Genomic DNA, 21,858 nt, shown 5'->3' on the forward strand with positions numbered 1-21,858 from the left:
AGAGTAGTCAGCATGGTCTCAGGGCCTATAACACCACAGTAGAACAGTCAGCATGGTATCAGGGCCTATAACACCACAGTAGAACAGTCAGCATGGTCTCAGGGCCTATAACACCACAGTAGAACAGTCAGCATTGTCTCGGGGTCTATAACACCACAGTAGAGTAGTCAGCATGGTCTCAGGGTCTATAACACCACAGTAGAACAGTCAGCATGGTCTCAGGGTCTATAACACCACAGTAGAGCAGTCAGCATGGTCTCAGGGTCTATAACACCACAGTAGAATAGTCAGCATGGTCTCAGGGTCTATAACACCACAGTAGAGCAGTCAGCATGGTCTCAGGGTCTATAACACCACAGTAGAATAGTCAGTATGGTCTCAGGGTCAATAACACCATAGTAGAGCAGTCAGCATGGTCTCAGGGTCTATAACACCACAGTAGAGTAGTCAGCATGGCCTCAGGGTCTATAACACCACAGTAGAGTAGTCAGCATGGTCTCAGGGTCTATAACACCACAGTAGAGTAGTCAGCATGGTCTCAGGGCCTATAACACCACAGTAGAGTAGTCAGCATGGTCTCAGGGTCTATAACACCACAGTAGAGCAGTCAGCATGGTCTCAGGGTCTATAACACCACAGTAGAGTAGTCAGCATGGTCTCAGGGTCTATAACACCACAGTAGAGTAGTCAGCATGGTCTCAGGGTCTATAACACCACAGTAGAGTAGTCAGCATGGTCTCAGGGTCTATAACACCACAGTAGAGCAGTCAGCATGGTCTCAGGGTCTATAACACCACAGTAGAGTAGTCAGCATGGTCTCAGGGTCTATAACACCACAGTAGAGTAGTCAGCATGGTCTCAGGGTCTATAACACCACAGTAGAGTACTCAGCGTGGTCTCAGGGTCTGTATTTGCTAGAATCAGCACGTTGGTGATGCCATCCCCTTGATAATGTCCTGTACAGTGAGTCAGTCATGGGCATTTAGCACCTCTACTCCAGAATGCTGCTAACGGTACACTGGCCTTTACACACCTGGCTGTACACTCACCAAACTGCCTATAGTCTATAGACTCATCTGTCCAATGAATGTTGTCAGCTTTCCCCATAGTAATTTACTCTCCATTCAGCTTTCCCATTCGGCTTTCCCATAGTAATTTACTCTCCATTCAGCTTTCCCATAGTAATTTACTCTCCATTCAGCTTTCCCATAGTAATTTACTCTCCATTCAGCTTTCTCATAGTAATTTACTCTCCATTCAGCTTTCCCATTCGGCTTTCCCATAGTAATTTACTCTACATTCAGCCTTCCCATAGTAATTTACTCTACATTCAGCTTTCCCATAGTAATTTACTCTACATTCACCTTTCCCATAGTAATAATGTAATCTCTTTCTCTCTCAGTTTTCAATTCAATGGGCTATATTGGCTTGGGAAACATGTGTTAACGTTGCCAAAGCAGGTGAAATAGATAATAAACAAACTTTAAATAAACAATAAAAAACATCAACAGTAAACATTACACTCACAAAAGATCCAAAAGAGTAAAGACATTTCAGAATCTCTTTCACTCCTCCCTCTCTCTCTCTCTCTCTCTCTCTCTCTCTCCCTCTCTATCTCTCTCTCTCTACCTCTTTTCTCTCTCTCTCTCTCTCTCTCTCTCTCTCTCTATCTCTACCTCTTTTCTCTCTCTCTCTCTCTCTCTACCTCTTTTCTCTCTCTCTCTCTCTCTACCTATTTTCTCTCTCTCTACCTCTTTTCTCTCTCTCTACCTTTTTTCTCTCTCTCTCTCTACCTCTTCTCTCTACCGCTTCTCTCTCTCTCTCTCTCTTTTCTCTCTCTCTCTACCTCTTTTCTCTCTCTCTCTCTTTCTACCTATTTTCTCTCTCTCTCTCTCTATACCTCTTCTCTCTCACTCTCTACCTCTTTTATCTCTCTCTCTCTCTCTCTCTACCTCTTCTCTCTCTCTCTCTAACTCTTCTCTCTACCTCTTCTCTCTCTCTACCTCTTCTCTCTCTCTCTCTCTCTACCTCTTCTCTCTACCTCTTCTCTCTCTCTCTACCTCTTCTCTCTCTCTCGCTCTCTACCTCTTCTCTCTCTCTCGCTCTCTACCTCTTTATCTCTCTGTCAGTCTCTCTTTTCTCTGTGTGTTTCTCTCTTCGTATACATCTGCCTCCTGTGCCTGCATTTGGGTCTCGCCTTGTGCCTTGATAGTTAGGTTATTGAAGACAGAGACAGTCAAGAGGTGTAGTCTTGTTGACTCATCAGGGAAACTTGTGTTGATTCAACACACTAAACACACCGTGATTCAACACACTAAACACACCGTGATTCAACACGCTAAACACACCGTGATTCAACACGCTAAACACACCGTGATTCAACACGCTAAACACACCGTGATTCAACACGCTAAACACACCGTGATTCAACACGCTAAACACACCGTGATTCAACACGCTAAACACACCGTGATTCAACACACTAAACACACCGTGATTCAACACACTAAACACACTGTGATTCAACATGCTAAACACACCGTGATTCAACACACTAAACACACCGTGATTCAACATACTAAACACACCGTGATTCAACACGCTTAACACCGTATTCCGCTTAACACCTTGGCACCCTGTTCCCCTTGAACAGTAGCGCACTACTTTAGATCAGGGCCCAATGACACCCTGTTCCCTATGTAGTGCACTACTTTAGATCAGGGCCCAATGACACCCTGTTCCCTATGTAGTGCACTACTTTAGATCAGGGCCCAATGACACCCTGTTCCCCATGTACAGTAGTGCACTACTTTAGATCAGGGCCCAATGACACCCTGTTCCCCATGTACAGTAGTGCACTACTTTAGATCAGGGCCCAATGACACCCTGTTCCCTATGTAGTGCACTACTTTAGATCAGGGCCCAATGACACCCTGTTCCCTATGTAGTGCACTACTTTAAATCAGGGCTCAATGACACCCTGTTCCCTATGTAGTGCACTACTTTAGATCAGGGCCCAATGACACCCTGTTCCCTATGTATTGCACTACTTTAGATCAGGGCCCAATGACACCCTGTTCCCTATGTAGTGCACTACTTTAAATCAGGACCCAATGACACCCTGTTCCCTATGTAGTGCACTACTCTTAACCAAGGCTTATAGGGAATAGGGTGCCAATTAGGACGCAAACATTGTTTTCCTGCACTATCATTGAGGGTTGAGAGGTGAGGAAAGCAAACAGTGGGTCCCAAAATTGTTTACCCAATTTAAAGCTTCCCTGATTGTTGTCGTGTGTCTTGTGAGCCACAACGTAAGCAAAACCATGGGGTCTGATGTGTGGTCTTAAGTGGCCCAAGGTTGTGGGTTCACTCCCAGCAGGGATCACATACGCAGACATATAACTAACTTATTATGTGTCTACACAGGATGTCACGAACCAGGAAGGATTTATCATTGGATGGGTGCTCATCTACCACTTTGGGGAACATTGGTTGTTGTCTCCGTGATTAAAAAGGCAGACCAGGAGAAGGTCTATGGGCTACAGAGGAAACTGTAGTGAAGTTCAACCCTGAGCTGGAGGCTTGGAGACATCTTGACATCATTATCACTACTGTATTTACTGGTTGGGTTAGGAGTTACTGCTGCTATACAGTCTGCTGGTATACAGTCTGCTGGTATACAGTCTGCTGGTAGACAGTCTGCTGGTAGACCGTCTGGGCTCTGGAGAAGGAGAAGGGGAGAAGGGGGAGGGAGAGAGTGAGAGGAAGATAGACACATACCCTACCTACCTCTCTCTCTCTCTCTCTCTCTCTCTCTCTATCCCTACCTCTCTCTCTCTCTATCCCTACCCCTCTCTCTCTCTCTCTCTCTATCCATCTCTATCCCTACCTCTCTCTCTCTCTATCCCTGCCTCTCTCTCTCTCCACCCATCTCTATCCTTACATCTCACTCTCTCTCCCTCTGTCTATATCCCCCACCTCTCTCTCTCTCTCTCTCCACCCATCTCTATCCTTACATCTCACTCTCTCTCCCTCTGTCTATATCCCCACCTCTCTCTCTCTCTCTCTCCCTCCCATCTATTTCCCTACCTCTCTCTCTCCCTCCATCTATATCCCTACCTCTCTCTCTCCCTCCATCTATATCCCTACCTCTCTCTCTCTCTCCCCTCCATCAAATCCCTACCTCTCTCTCCCCTCCATCTATATCCCTACCCCTCTCTCCCTCCCCATCTATATCCCTACCTCTCTCTCTCCCTCCATCTATATCCCTACATCTCTCTCTCCCCTCCATCTATATCCCTACCTCTCTCCATCTCTGACCCTGTAAAACAACACCTATCATACTACTATGTCTGACCCTGTAAAACAACACCTATCATACTACTATGACTGACCCTGTAAAACAACACCTATCATACTACTATGACTGACCCTGTAAAACAACACCTATCATACTACTATGACTGACCCTGTAGAACAACACCTATCATACTACTATGACTGACCCTGTAAAACAACACCTATCATACTACTATGACTGACCCTGTAAAACAACACCTATCATACTACTATGACTGACCCTGTAGAACAACACCTATCATACTACTATGTCTGACCCTGTAAAACAACACATTTCACTGCACCTATCAAAACATCTGTTTTGTATTGACCCAATGCTTCCATTTGTTTGTCAAATTCTCTCCCTCTCAGGACTGGAACCTGACATGGTACACCCCCTCACCCAGACCTGACCCAATGCTGCCATTTGTCTGTTACATATTCTAACACTCTCCTCTCCCTCCATCCATCCCCCATCCCTCCTTCTCTCTCTCAGGACTGGAACCTGACCTGGTACACCCCTCATCCAGACCTGTCCCAATGTTTCCAGCATACGGTCCTGGTGTGGTTCCCCTGTATGTACCTGTGGTCCTGCGGTCCTCTCTACCTGGTCTACCTCTGGTTCACTGGCCAGGGAGGCATCTCTCTGACCAGCCTCTGCTGTGCCAAAACTGTGAGTCTCTGTGACACACAGACACACACACACACACACACACACAGACAGACAGACAGACAGACAGACAGACAGACAGACAGACAGACAGACAGACAGACAGACAATACCAACTCAAATGAAAGATTGATCAGTTAGTTTCACTGGTCTTCAGGAGAAGTAGGAAGTCCTTTCTCCTGTATAGATTCAGAAGGAATCCAAAATAATACAAATTAATTACTAACAACTGACAGAACATATTACATCTATATCCTGCTACCATCTGACATATTACATCTATATCCTGCTACCATCTGACATATTACATCTATATCCTGCTACCATCTGACATATTACATCTATATCCTGCTACCATCTGACATATTACATCTATATCCTGCTACCATCTGACATATTACATCTATATCCTGCTACCATCTGACATATTACATCTATATCCTGCTACCATCTGACATATTACATCTATATCCTGCTACCATCTGACATATTACATCTATATCCTGCTACCATCTGACATATTACATCTATATCCTGTTACCATCTGACATATTACATCTATATCCTGCTACCATCTGACATATTACATCTATATCCTGCTACCATCTAACAGAACATTACATCTATATCCTGCTACCATCTGACATATTACATCTATATCCTGCTACCATCTGACATATTACATCTATATCCTGCTACCATCTGACAAATTACATCTATATCCTGTTACCATCTGACATATTACATCTATATCCTGTTACCATCTGACATATTACATCTATATCCTGTTACCATCTGACATATTACATCTATATCCTGCTACCATCTAACATATTACATCTATATCCTGCTACCATCTGACACATTACATCTATATCCTGCTACCATCTGACATATTACATCTATATCCTGCTACAATCTAACATATTACATCTATATCCTGCTACCATCTGACATATTACATCTATATCCTGCTACCATCTGACATATTACATCTATATCCTGCTACCATCTGACATATTACATCTATATCCTGCTACCATCTGACATATTACATCTATATCCTGCTACCATCTAACATATTACATCTATATCCTGCTACCATCTAACATATTACATCTATATCCTGCTACCATCTGACACATTACATCTATATCCTGCTACCATCTAACATATTACATCTATATCCTGCTACCATCTGACATATTACATCTATATCCTGCTACCAACTAACAGAACATTACATCTATATCCTGCTACCATCTAACATATTACATCTATATCCTGCTACCATCTGACACATTACATCTATATCCTGCTACCATCTAACATATTACATCTATATCCTGCTACCATCTGACATATTACATCTATATCCTGCTACCATCTAACATATTACATCTATATCCTGCTACCATCTAACATATTACATCTATATCCTGCTACCAACTGACATATTACATCTATATCCTGCTACCATCTAACATATTACATCTATATCCTGCTACCAACTGACATATTACATCTATATCCTGCTACCATCTAACATATTACATCTATATCCTGCTACCAACTGACATATTACATCTATATCCTGCTACCATCTAACAGAACATTACATCTATATCATGCTACCATCTAACAGAACATTACATCTATATCCTGCTACCATCTAACAGAACATTACATCTATATCCTGTTACCATCTGACATATTACATCTATATCCTGCTACCAACTGACACATTACATCTATATCCTGTTACCATCTGACATATTACATCTATATCCTGCTACCATCTAACAGAACATTACACCTATATCCTGCTACCAACTGACATATTACATCTATATCCTGCTACCATCTAACATATTACATCTATATCCTGCTACCAACTGACATATTACATCTATATCCTGGTACCATCTAACAGAACATTACATCTATATCCTGCTACCATCTAACAGAACATTACATCTATATCCTGTTACCATCTGACAGAACATTACATCTATATCATGCTACCATCTAACAGAACATTACATCTATATCCTGCTACCATCTAACAGAACATTACATCTATATCCTGTTACCATCTGACAGAACATTACATCTATATCCTGCTACCATCTAACATAACATTACATCTATATCCTGCTACCATCTGACATATTACATCTATATCCTGCTACCAACTGACACATTACATCTATATCCTGTTACCATTTGACAGAACATTACATCTATATCCTGCTACCATCTAACATAACATTACATCTATATCATGCTACCATCTAACAGAACAGTACATCTATATCCTGCTACCAACTGACAGAACAGTACATCTATATCCTGCTACCATCTGACATGTTACATCTATATTCCTGCTACCATCTAACAGAACAGTACATCTATATCCTGCTACCAACTGACAGAACATTACATCTATATCCTGCTACCATCTAACATATCACATCTATATCCTGCTACCATCTGACATATTACATCTATATTCCTGCTACCATCTAACAGAACAGTACATCTATATCCTGCTACCAACTGACAGAACATTACATCTATATCCTGCTACCATCTAACAGAACATTACATCTATATCCTGCTACCATCTAACAGAACATTACATCTATATCCTGCTACCAACTGACAGAACATTACATCTATATCCTGCTACCAACTGACAGAACATTACATCTATATCCTGCTACCATCTAACAGAACATTACATCTATATCCTGCTACCATCTAACAGAACATTACATCTATATCCTGCTACCATCTAACAGAACATTACATCTATATCCTGCTACCATCTAACAGAACATTACATCTATATCCTGCTACCATCTAACAGAACATTACATCTAGATCCTGACTTCCGGCGCCGACAGAGATGGCCGCCTCGCTTCGCGTTCCTAGGAAACTATGCAGTTTTTTGTTTTTTTACGTGTTATTTCTTACATTAGTACCCCAGGTCATCTTAGGTTTCATTACATACAGTCGAGAAGAACTACTGAATATAAGATCAGCATCAACTCACCATCAGTACGACCAAGAATATGTTTTTCGCGACGCGGATCCTGTGTTCTGCCTTACAAACAGGACAAAGGAGTGGATCCTATGCAGCGACCCAAAAAAACGACTCCGAAAGAGAGGGAAACGAGGCGGTCTACTGGTCAGACTCCGGAGACGGGCACAGCGCGCACCACTCCCTAGCATTCTTCTTGCCAATGTCCAGTCTCTTGACAACAAGGTTGATGAAATCCGAGCAAGGGTAGCATTCCAGAGGGACATCAGAGACTGTAACGTTCTTTGCTTCACGGAAACGTGGCTTACTGGAGAGACGCAATCCGAAGCGGTGCAGCCAACAGGTTTCTCCACGCATCGCGCAGACAGGAAAAAACATCTTTCTGGTAAAAAGAGGGGCGGGGGCGTATGCCTTATGACTAACGTGACATGGTGCGATGAAAGAAACATACAGGAACTCAAATCCTTCTGTTCACCTGATTTAGAATTCCTCACAATCAAATGTAGACCGCATTATCTACCAAGAGAATTCTCTTCGATCATAATCACAGCCGTATATATCCCCCCCCAAGCAGACACATCGATGGCTCTGAACGAACTTTATTTAACTCTCTGCAAACTGGAAACAATTTATCCGGAGGCTGCATTCATTGTAGCTGGGGATTTTAACAAGGCTAATCTGAAAACAAGACTCCCCAAATTTTATCAGCATATCGATTGCGCAACCAGGGGAGGAAAGACCTTGGACCATTGTTACTCTAACTTCCGCGACGCATATAAGGCCCTGCCCCGCCCCCCTTTCGGAAAAGCTGACCACGACTCCATTTTGTTGATCCCTGCCTACAGACAGAAACTAAAACAAGAGGCTCCCACGCTGAGGTCTGTCCAACGCTGGTCCGACCAAGCTGACTCCACACTCCAAGACTGCTTCCATCACGTGGACTGGGAGATGTTTCGTATTGCGTCAGATAACAACATTGACGAATACGCTGATTCGGTGTGCGAGTTCATTAGAACGTGCGTTGAAGATGTCGTTCCCATAGCAACGATTAAAACATTCCCTAACCAGAAACCGTGGATTGATGGCAGCATTCGTGTGAAACTGAAAGCGCGAACCACTGCTTTTAATCAGGGCAAGGTGTCTGGTAACATGACCGAATACAAACAGTGCAGCTATTCCCTCCGCAAGGCTATCAAACAAGCTAAGCGCCAGTACAGAGACAAAGTAGAATCTCAATTCAACGGCTCAGACACAAGAGGCATGTGGCAGGGTCTACAGTCAATCACGGACTACAGGAAGAAACCCAGCCCAGTCACGGACCAGGATGTCTTGCTCCCAGGCAGACTAAATAACTTTTTTGCCCGCTTTGAGGACAATACAGTGCCACTGACACGGCCTGCAACGAAAACATGCGGTCTCTCCTTCACTGCAGCTGAGGTGAGTAAGACATTTAAACGTGTTAACCCTCGCAAGGCTGCAGGCCCAGATGGCATCCCCAGCCGCGCCCTCAGAGCATGCGCAGACCAGCTGGCCGGTGTGTTTACGGACATATTCAATCAATCCCTATACCAGTCTGCTGTTCCCACATGCTTCAAGAGGGCCACCATTGTTCCTGTTCCCAAGAAAGCTAAGGTAACTGAGCTAAATGACTACCGCCCCGTAGCACTCACATCCGTCATCATGAAGTGCTTTGAGAGACTAGTCAAGGACCATATCACCTCCACCCTACCTGACACCCTAGACCCACTCCAATTTGCTTACCGCCCAAATAGGTCCACAGACGATGCAATCTCAACCACACTGCACACTGCCCTAACCCATCTGGACAAGAGGAATACCTATGTGAGAATGCTGTTCATCGACTACAGCTCGGCATTCAACACCATAGTACCCTCCAAGCTCGTCATCAAGCTCGAGACCCTGGGTCTCGACCCCGCCCTGTGCAACTGGGTACTGGACTTCCTGACGGGCCGCCCCCAGGTGGTGAGGGTAGGCAACAACATCTCCTCCCCGCTGATCCTCAACACTGGGGCCCCACAAGGTTGCGTTCTGAGCCCTCTCCTGTACTCCCTGTTCACCCACGACTGCGTGGCCACGCACGCCTCCAACTCAATCATCAAGTTTGCGGACGACACAACAGTGGTAGGCTTGATTACCAACAACGATGAGACGGCCTACAGGGAGGAGGTGAGGGCCCTCGGAGTGTGGTGTCAGGAAAACAACCTCACACTCAACGTCAACAAAACTAAGGAGATGATTGTGGACTTCAGGAAACAGCAGAGGGAACACCCCCCTATCCACATCGATGGAACAGTAGTGGAGAGGGTAGCAAGTTTTAAGTTCCTCGGCATACACATCACAGACAAACTGAATTGGTCCACTCACACAGACAGCATCGTGAAGAAGGCGCAGCAGCGCCTCTTCAACCTCAGGAGGCTGAAGAAATTCGGCTTGTCACCAAAAGCACTCACAAACTTCTACAGATGCACAATCGAGAGCATCCTGGCGGGCTGTATCACCGCCTGGTATGGCAACTGCACCGCCCTCAACCGTAAGGCTCTCCAGAGGGTAGTGAGGTCTGCACAACGCATCACCGGGGGCAAACTACCTGCCCTCCAGGACACCTACACCACCCGATGTCACAGGAAGGCCATAAAGATCATCAAGGACATCAACCACCCGAGCCACTGCCTGTTCACCCCGCTATCATCCAGAAGGCGAGGTCAGTACAGGTGCATCAAAGCTGGGACCGAGAGACTGAAAAACAGCTTCTATCTCAAGGCCATCAGACTGTTAAACAGCCACCACTAACACTGAGTGGCTGCTGCCAACACACTGACACTGACTCAACTCCAGCCACTTTAATAATGGGAATTGATGGGAAATGATGTAAATATATCACTAGCCACTTTAAACAATGCTACCTTATATAAATGTTACTTACCCTACATTATTCATCTCATACGCATACGTATATACTGTACTCTATATCATCGACGGTATCCTTAAGTAATACATGTATCACTAGCCACTTTATACTATACTATGCCACTTTGTTTACATACTCATCTCATTTGTACATACTGTACCCGATACCATCTACTGTATCTTGCCTATGCTGCTCTGTACCATCACTCATTCATATATCCTTATGTACATATTCTTTATCCCCTTACACTGTGTACAAGACAGTAGTTTGGAATTGTTAGTTAGATTACTTGTTATTACTGCATTGTCGGAACTAGAAGCACAAGCATTTCGCTACACTCGCATTAACATCTGCTAACCATGTGTATGTGACAAATAAAATTTGATTTGATTTGATTTGCTACCATCTAACAGAACATTACATCTATATCCTGCTACCATCTAACATTACATCTGCATACTGATCAGGATATTTATTGTAATTGTGTAATTGTGTTAGTCCCCCTCATTGTTTGTGTTTAAACCAACTCCTGTCTCCTCTCTCTGTAGGTGCTGGGTCTGTGTTTAAACTAACTCCTGTCCCCTCTCTGTAGGTGCTGGGTCTGTGTTTAAACTAACTCCTGTCCCCTCTCTGTAGGTGCTGGGTCTGTGTTTAAACTAACTCCTGTCTCCTCTCTGTAGGTGCTGGGTCTGTGTTTAAACTAACTCCTGTCTCCTCTCTGTAGGTGCTGGGTCTGTGTTTAAACTAACTCCTGTCCCCTCTCTGTAGGTGCTGGGTCTGTGTTTAAACTAACTCCTGTCCCCTCTCTGTAGGTGCTGGGTCTGTGTTTAAACTAACTCCTGTCCCCTCTCTGTAGGTGCTGGGTCTGTGTTTAAACTAACTCCTCTCCCCTCTCTGTAGGTGTTGGGTCTGTGTTTAAACTAACTCCTGTCCCCTCTCTGCAGGTGCTGGGTCTGTGTTTACACTAACCCCTGTCTCCTCTCTGCAGGTGTTAGGTCTGTGTTTGGTATCCTTTGGCTTCCTAGAGGTGTTCTACGTGCTGGTGGAGAGGAGTGCAGAGATACACCAACACATGGTCTTCCTGCTTAGCCCCGTTATACGCAGCCTTACTATGGTAAGAAGAGGGAGGGAGGGAGGGAGGGAGGGAGGGAGGGAGGGAGGGAGGGAGGGAGGGAGGGAGGGAGGGAGGGAGGGAGGGAGGGAGGTAGGGAGGGGTGCAGAGATACACCAACACATGGTATTTCATGAGAGTGAGTGAAGAGAGAGAGAGATGAAGGTACGTATGTAGAGAGACAGAGAGAATCAGGGAGATAGAGACAGAGATGAAGGTAGTCAGGGAGAGAGAAGAGAGAGTGAGATAAAGTTATGTAGAGAGAGAAGAGAGAGAGAGATAAAGTTATGTAGAGAGAGAAGAAGAGAGTGAGATAAAGTTATGCAGAGAGAAGAAGAGAGTGAGATAAAGTTATGTAGAGAGAGAAGAAGAGAGTGAGATAAAGTTATGTAGAGAGAAGAAGAGTGAGAAAGTTATGTAGAGAGAAGAGTGAGATAAAGTTATGTAGAGAGAGAAGAGAGAGATACAGTTATGTAGAGAGAGAAGAAGAGATTGAGATAAAGTTATGTAGAGAGAGAAGAGAGAGAGATAAAGTTATGTAGAGAGAGAAGAAGAGAGAGAGATAAAGTTATGTAGAGAGAGAAGAGAGAGAGATAAAGTTATGTAGAGAGAGAAGAGAGAGAGATAAAGTTATGTAGAGAGAAAAGAAGAGAGTGAGATAAAGTTATGCAGAGAGAAGAAGAGAGTGAGATAAAGTTATGTAGAGAGAGAAGAAGAGAGTGAGATAAAGTTATGTAGAGAGAAGAAGAGTGAGAAAGTTATGTAGAGAGAAGAGTGAGATAAAGTTATGTAGAGAGAGAAGAGAGAGATACAGTTATGTAGAGAGAGAAGAAGAGATTGAGATAAAGTTATGTAGAGAGAGAAGAGAGAGAGATAAAGTTATGTAGAGAGAGAAGAAGAGAGAGAGATAAAGTTATGTAGAGAGAGAAGAAGAGAGAGAGAGCTAGAAGGAGAGCTCCCCCAGAATAACTTACCTACTGAACCCTGACACACATACTGAACTAGGACCACCCTGACAAACTGAACCCTGAGCCGGAGCCAAGTGCCTCAGGGACAAGGTCCCATCAGTTAGGGAAACAGACACATAACACAAACTGTGAATTATCCAAAGCTGTGGTTGGTGCTGTAGACAACATGTTACAGTTCAGGAGCTTTATAACACCACACACACACACACACACACACACACAGAGAGACAAGATACCAAACTGAGAGCTTTTTAAAACACAGGAACACCAGATACCTAACAGAGATATTGTATGAAAGGCAGTGAAGTCATAGTAGTTAATGATATCAGTGCTGTTCAGCCTCATTAAAACCTCCTCCACCTGTGATCCTCGTGTCTTGTCACCTGTGATCTTACCAGCGGGAGCGAACACATAAAGTAAGACCTAACCTAAAGAATACACAGTCCACCAAGTCTTCTGTTACAGATCCTTTAGCAGACACTCAGCCAGCCAACAGACTGAGGGTTATAGCTAGACCTGCATTCTCATACAGAGAATATAGAAAATCGTTTCAGCTGTTGCTCTGACATGCTTGGAGTTCTTAATGGGTGGTGTTTGCCATTTTGGGACTATTCTATTGGACAAGGCAAACTCATCCAGGCAAACTCAATCAAGCACAGATACAGTGTTTGAAATGATTTCCAATGGTATTTGAATCCAGGTTTGGCTCTAGCACTCTGCCTTCCGAACATAAACCAATACAGGAGGGTTCCCCAACTGGCGGCCCATGGGTGGTTTTAATTGGCCCGTGGGTGGTTTAATTGGCCTGTGGGTGGTTTAATTGGCCCATGGGTGGTTTTAATTGGCCCGTGGGTGGTTTCAATTGGACCGTGGGTGGTTTTAATTGGCCCGTGGGTGGTTTTAATTGGCCCATGGGTGGTTTTAATTGGCCCGTGGGTGGTTTCAATTGGCCCGTGGGTGGTATTAATTGGCCTGTGGGTGGTTTTAATTGGCCCATGGGTGGTTGTAATTGGCCCATTGGTGGTTTTAATTGGCCCATGGGTGGTTTTAATTGGCCCATGGGTGGTTTTAATTGGCCCATGGGTGGTTTTAATTGGCCCATGGGTGGTTTTAATTGGCCCATGGGTGGTTTCAATTGGCCCGTGGGTGGTTTTAATTGGCCCATGGGTGGTTTTAATTGGCCCATGGGTGGTTTTAATTGGCCCATGGGTGGTTTTAATTGGCCCATGGGTGGTTTCAATTGGCCCGTGGGTGGTTTTAATTGGCTCGCTGGTGGGTTTTTTTAACGTTTTTTTTGGTGTGTGGAATTTTTATTGTTGGAGATAAAAGACAAAAAAACACCAGGAAATCAGCTCCAAGTTATTTTCATTCAAGAAATCTGTTCCCAAGTATTCTTACACATAATTAGAGAGACACGACATGATCATGTACAAGTGTAAGCAAGGTTTGAAATGATTATGTTTTAGTCAAACACTATATCTGTTTGGGCCTCTTGTGATCAATTTGCAGTCTACAAATCAGTTTAATCTAGTTGATGATTTGGTCTGCTCAATCTCTTCTGGTCAATCTCTTCTGGCCAATCTCTTCCGGTCCTCGTCTTCCGGTCCTCGTCTTCCGGTCCTTTCTTCCGGTCCTCGTTTTCCGGTCCTCGTCTTCCGGTCCTTTCTTCCGGTCCTCGTCTTCCGGTCCTCGTCTTCCGGTCCTCGTCTTCCGGTCCTCGTCTTCCGGTCCTCGTCTTCCGGTCCTCGTCTTCCGGTCCTTTCTTCCGGTCCTCGTCTTCCGGTCCTCGTCTTCCGGTCCTCATCTTCCGGTCCTTTCTGCCGGTCCTCGTCTTCCGGTCCTCGTCTTCCGGTCCTCGTCTTCCGGTCCTCGTCTTCCGGTCCTCGTCTTCCGGTCCTTTCTTCCGGTCCTCGTCTTCCGGTCCTCGTCTTCCGGTCCTCGTCTTCCGGTCCTTTCTTCCGGTCCTCGTTTTCAGGTCCTCGTCTTCCAGTCCTTTCTTCCGGTCCTCGTCTTCCGGTCCTCGTCTTCCGGTCCTCGTCTTCCGGTCCTTTCTTCCGGTCCTCGTTTTCCGGTCCTCGTCTTCCAGTCCTTTCTTCCGGTCCTCATCTTCCGGTCCTTTCTTCCGGTCCTCGTCTTCCGGTCCTTTCTTCCGGTCCTTTCTTCCGGTCCTCGTTTTCCGGTCCTCGTCTTCCGGTCCTTTCTTCCGGTCCTCGTCTTCCGGTCCTCGTCTTCCGGTCCTCGTCTTCCGGTCCTTTCTTCCGGTCCTCGTCTTCCGGTCCTTGTCTTCCGGTCCTCGTCTTCCGGTCCTTTCTTCCGGTCCTCGTTTTCCGGTCCTCGTCTTCCAGTCCTTTCTTCCGGTCCTCGTCTTCCGGTCCTCGTCTTCCACTAAATCCCTTCTTGGTTGTTGGTGCATTGGGGAGTTCTTGGAGGTGGGGAATGGAATGAATAGTATTTTTTATGTTATTTTTCTTCCTGGGGGGGGGGGGGGGGGGCTGTGGGAGGGGTCTCGAATGGTTGAGGGACAGTTATTGGGGAACTGTGGGGGGATCTTGGAGGGTTCGGGTTCACGTTTTGTGGCCTGGTGGTAGATCGGTCAAAATGCCCTTGAGCAGGGCATTGACTCTGGATGCTTCTGTGTTTTGCTCTGAATGGGAATCTGTTGGATGACTGGTATGGTGTAGTTATTGAATGGGAATCTGTTGGATGACTGGTATGATGACTGGTATGGTGTAGTTATTGAATGGGAATCTGTTGGAGGACTGGTATGGTGTAGTTATTGAATGGGAATCTGTTGGATGACTGGTATGGTGTAGTTATTGAATGGGAATCTGTTGGATGACTGGTATGGTGTAGTGATTGAATGGGAATCTGTTTGAATGACTGGTATGATGACTGGTATGGTGTAGTTATTGAATGGGAATCTGTTGGAGGACTGGTATGATGTAGTTATTGAATGGGAATCTGTTTGGATGACTGGTATGATGTAGTTATTGAATGGGAATCTGTTGGATGACTGGTATGATGACTGGTATGAGGACTGGTATGATGACTGGTATGATGACTGGTATGATGTAGTTATTGAATGGGAATCTGTTGGATGACTGGTATGATGTAGTTATTGAATGGGAATCTGTTTGAATGACTGGTATGATGACTGGTATGATGACTGGTATGATGTAGTTATTGAATGGGAATCTGTTGGAGGACTGGTATGATGTAGTTATTGAATGGGAATCTGTTTGAATGACTGGTATGATGACTGGTATGATGACTGGTATGATGTAGTTATTGAATGGGAATCTGTTTGAATGACTGGTATGATGACTGGTATGATGACTGGTATGATGACTGGTATGGTGTAGTTATTGAATGGGAATCTGTTGGATGACTGGTATGGTGTAGTTATTGAATGGGAATCTGTTTGAATGACTGGTATGATGACTGGTATGATGACTGGTATGGTGTAGTTATTGAATGGGAATCTGTTGGAGGACTGGTATGGTGTAGTTATTGAATGGGAATCTGTTTGAATGACAGGTATGATGACTGGTATGATGACTGGTATGGTGTAGTTATTGAATGGGAATCTGTTGGAGGACTGGTATGATCTAGTTATTGAATGGGAATCTGTTTGAATGACTGGTATGATGACTGGTATGATGACTGGTATGGTGTAGTTATTGAATGGGAATCTGTTGGATGACTGGTATGGTGTAGTTATTGAATGGGAATCTGTTGGATGACTGGTATGATGACTGGTATGATGACTGGTATGATGACTGGTATGGTGTAGTTATTGAATGGGAATCTGTTTGAATGACTGGTATGATGACTGGTATGGTGTAGTTATTGAATGGGAATCTGTTTGAATGACTGGTATGGTGTAGTTATTGAATGGGAATCTGTTGGATGAGTGGTATGGTGTAGTTATTGAATGGGAATCTGTTTGGATGACTGGTATGGTGTAGTTATTGAATGGGAATCTGTTTGAATGACTGGTATGATGACTGGTATGATGACTGGTATGGTGTAGTTATTGAATGGGAATCTGTTTGAATGACTGGTATGATGTAGTTATTGAATGGGAATCTGTTGGATGAGTGGTATGATGACTGGTATGATGACTGGTATGATGACTGGTATGATGACTGGTATGATGACTGGTATGATGACTGGTATGATGACAGGTATGATGACTGGTATGATGACTGGTATGATGACTGGTATGATGTAGTTATTGAATGGGAATCTGTTGGATGACTGGTATGGTGTAGTTATTGAATGGGAATCTGTTGGATGACTGGTATGGTGTAGTTATTGAATAGGAATCTGTTGGATGACTGGTATGATGTAGTTATTGAATGGGAATCTGTTGGATGACTGGTATGATGACTGGTATGATGTAGTTATTGAATGGGAATCTGTTTGAATGACTGGTATGATGTAGTTATTGAATGGGAATCTGTTGGATGAGTGGTATGGTGTAGTTATTGAATGGGAATCTGTTGGATGACTGGTATGATGACTGGTATGATGACTGGTATGATGTAGTTATTGAATGTGAATCTGTTGGAGGACTGGTATGGTGTAGTTATTGAATGGGAATCTGTTGGAGGACTGGTATGGTGTAGTTATTGAATGGGAATCTGTTGGAGGACTGGTATGATGTAGTTATTGAATGGGAATCTGTTGGATGACTGGTATGATGTAGTTATTGAATGGGAATCTGTTTGAATGACTGGTATGATGACTGGTATGATGACTGGTATGGTGTAGTTATTGAATGGGAATCTGTTGGATGACTGGTATGATGTAGTTATTGAATGGGAATCTGTTGGATGACTGGTATGATGACTGGTATGGTGTAGTTATTGAATGGGAATCTGTTGGGTGACTGGTATTATGACTGGTATGATGTAGTTATTGAATGGGAATCTGTTGGGTGACTGGTATTATGACTGGTATGATGTAGTTATTGAATGGGAATCTGTTGGATGACTGGTATTATGACTGGTATGATGACTGGTATGATATAGTTATTGAATGGGAATCTGTTGGGTGACTGGTATTATGACTGGTATGATGTAGTTATTGAATGGGAATCTGTTGGATGACTGGTATGATGACTGGTATGATGACTGGTATGATGACTGGTATGATGACTGGTATGATGACTGGTATGATGTAGTTATTGAATGGGAATCTGTTGGATGACTGGTATGATGTAGTTATTGAATGGGAATCTGTTGGATGACTGGTATGATGTAGTTATTGAATGGGAATCTGTTTGAATGACTGGTATGATGACTGGTATGGTGTAGTTATTGAATGGGAATCTGTTGGATGACTGGTATGATGTAGTTATTGAATGGGAATCTGTTTGAATGACTGGTATGATGACTGGTATGGTGTAGTTATTGAATGGGAATCTGTTGGATGACTGGTATGATGTAGTTATTGAATGGGAATCTGTTTGAATGACTGGTATGATGACTGGTATGGTGTAGTTATTGAATGGGAATCTGTTGGATGACTGGTATGGTGTAGTTATTGAATGGGAATCTGTTGGAGGACTGGTATGATGTAGTTATTGAATGGGAATCTGTTTGGATGACTGGTATGATGACTGGTATGATGACTGGTATGATGTAGTTATTGAATGGGAATCTGTTTGGATGACTGGTATGGTGTAGTTATTGAATGGGAATCTGTTTGAATGACTGGTATGATGACTGGTATGATGACTGGTATGGTGTAGTTATAGAATGGGAATCTGTTGGATGACTGGTATGATGTAGTTATTGAATGGGAATCTGTTTGAATGACTGGTATGATGTAGTTATTGAATGGGAATCTGTTTGAATGACTGGTATGATGACTGGTATAATGACTGGTATGATGTAGTTATTGAATGGGAATCTGTTGGAGGACTGGTATGATGTAGTTATTGAATGGGAATCTGTTTGAATGACTGGTATGATGACTGGTATGATGACTGGTATGATGTAGTTATTGAATGGGAATCTGTTTGAATGACTGGTATGATGACTGGTATGATGACTGGTATGATGACTGGTATGGTGTAGTTATTGAATGGGAATCTGTTGGATGACTGGTATGATGACTGGTATGGTGTAGTTATTGAATGGGAATCTGTTGGAGGACTGGTATGGTGTAGTTATTGAATGGGAATCTGTTTGAATGACTGGTATGATGACTGGTATGATGACTGGTATGGTGTAGTTATTGAATGGGAATCTGTTGGAGGACTGGTATGATGTAGTTATTGAATGGGAATCTGTTTGAATGACTGGTATGATGACTGGTATGATGACTGGTATGGTGTAGTTATTGAATGGGAATCTGTTGGATGACTGGTATGGTGTAGTTATTGAATGGGAATCTGTTGGATGACTGGTATGATGACTGGTATGATGACTGGTATGATGACTGGTATGATGACTGGTATGGTGTAGTTATTGAATGGGAATCTGTTTGAATGACTGGTATGATGACTGGTATGGTGTAGTTATTGAATGGGAATCTGTTTGAATGACTGGTATGGTGTAGTTATTGAATGGGAATCTGTTGGATGACTGGTATGGTGTAGTTATTGAATGGGAATCTGTTGGATGACTGGTATGGTGTAGTTATTGAATGGGAATCTGTTTGAATGACTGGTATGATGACTGGTATGGTGTAGTTATTGAATGGGAATCTGTTGGATGACTGGTATGATGTAGTTATTGAATGGGAATCTGTTTGAATGACTGGTATGATGACTGGTATGATGACTGGTATGGTGTAGTTATTGAATGGGAATCTGTTTGAATGACTGGTATGATGTAGTTATTGAATGGGAATCTGTTGGATGAGTGGTATGGTGTAGTTATTGAATGGGAATCTGTTGGAGTACTGGTATGATGACTGGTATGATGTAGTTATTGAATGGGAATCTGTTTGAATGACTGGTATGATGTAGTTATTGAATGGGAATCTGTTGGATGAGTGGTATGGTGTAGTTATTGAATGGGAATCTGTTGGATGACTGGTATGATGACTGGTATGATGACTGGTATGATGTAGTTATTGAATGTGAATCTGTTGGAGGACTGGTATGGTGTAGTTATTGAATGGGAATCTGTTGGGTGACTGGTATTATGACTGGTATGATGTAGTTATTGAATGGGAATCTGTTGGATGACTGGTATTATGACTGGTATGATGACTGGTATGATATAGTTATTGAATGGGAATCTGTTGGGTGACTGGTATTATGACTGGTATGATGTAGTTATTGAATGGGAATCTGTTGGATGACTGGTATGATGACTGGTATGATGACTGGTATGATGTAGTTATTGAATGGGAATCTGTTGGATGACTGGTATGATGTAGTCATTGAATGGGAATCTGTTTGAATGACTGGTATGATGACTGGTATGGTGTAGTTATTGAATGGGAATCTGTTGGATGACTGGTATGATGTAGTTATTGAATGGGAATCTGTTTGAATGACTGGTATGATGACTGGTATGATGTAGTTATTGAATGGGAATCTGTTGGATGACTGGTATGATGTAGTTATTGAATGGGAATCTGTTTGAATGACTGGTATGATGACTGGTATGGTGTAGTTATTGAATGGGAATCTGTTGGATGACTGGTATGATGTAGTTATTGAATGGGAATCTGTTTGAATGACTGGTATGATGACTGGTATGATGACTGGTATGATGTAGTTATTGAATGGGAATCTGTTTGAATGACTGGTATGATGACTGGTATGATGACTGGTATGATGTAGTTATTGAATGGGAATCTGTTTGAATGACTGGTATGATGACTGGTATGATGTAGTTATTGAATGGGAATCTGTTGGATGACTGGTATGGTGTAGTTATTGAATGGGAATCTGTTGGATGACTGGTATGGTGACTGGTATGATGACTGGTATGGTGTAGTTATTGAATGGGAATCTGTTGGATGACTGGTATGGTGTAGTTATTGAATGGGAATCTGTTTGAATGACTGGTATGATGACTGGTATGCTGACTGGTATGAGGACTGGTATGAGGACTGGTATGATGTAGTTATTGAATGGGAATCTGTTTGAATGACTGGTATGATGACTGGTATGGTGTAGTTATTGAATGGGAATCTGTGGGAGGACTGGTATGGTGTAGTTATTGAATGGGAATCTGTTTGAATGACTGGTATGATGACTGGTATGGTGTAGTTATTGAATGGGAATCTGTTGGATGACTGGTATGGTGTAGTTATTGAATGGGAATCTGTTGGATGACTGGTATGATGTAGTTATTGAATGGGAATCTGTTTGGATGACTGGTATGATGTAGTTATTGAATGGGAATCTGTTTGAATGACTGGTATGATGTAGTTATTGAATGGGAATCTGTTGGGTGACTGGTATGATGTAGTTATTGAATGGGAATCTGTTTGAATGACTGGTATGATGACTGGTATGATGTAGTTATTGAATGGGAATCTGTTGGATGACTGGTATGATGACTGGTATGATGTAGTTATTGAATGGGAATCTGTTTGGATGACTGGTATGATGTAGTTATTGAATGGGAATCTGTTTGAATGACTGGTATGATGTAGTTATTGAATGGGAATCTGTTGGATGAGTGGTATGGTGTAGTTATTGAATGGGAATCTGTTGGAGTACTGGTATGATGACTGGTATGATGTAGTTATTGAATGGGAATCTGTTTGAATAACTGGTATGATGTAGTTATTGAATGGGAATCTGTTGGATGAGTGGTATGG

At 43.2% G+C, this 21,858-nt stretch overlaps 1 protein-coding gene across 1 annotated transcript in view; it reads left to right on the plus strand.

The window, feature by feature from the left end:
* Window positions 1–21,858, plus strand: part of LOC139421659 (multidrug resistance-associated protein 1-like) — a 77,546-nt gene that overhangs the window by 5,144 nt on the left and 50,544 nt on the right. Inside the window, exons 2-3 of the mRNA XM_071172747.1 lie at window positions 4,835–5,011; window positions 11,972–12,097. Of these exons, the coding sequence (XP_071028848.1) occupies window positions 4,835–5,011; window positions 11,972–12,097 (303 nt within the window). The remainder of the gene's footprint in view (window positions 1–4,834; window positions 5,012–11,971; window positions 12,098–21,858) is intronic.

Source organism: Oncorhynchus clarkii, chromosome 12 (genome assembly GCF_045791955.1).
Source record: "Oncorhynchus clarkii lewisi isolate Uvic-CL-2024 chromosome 12, UVic_Ocla_1.0, whole genome shotgun sequence".
NCBI lineage: Eukaryota > Metazoa > Chordata > Actinopteri > Salmoniformes > Salmonidae > Oncorhynchus > Oncorhynchus clarkii.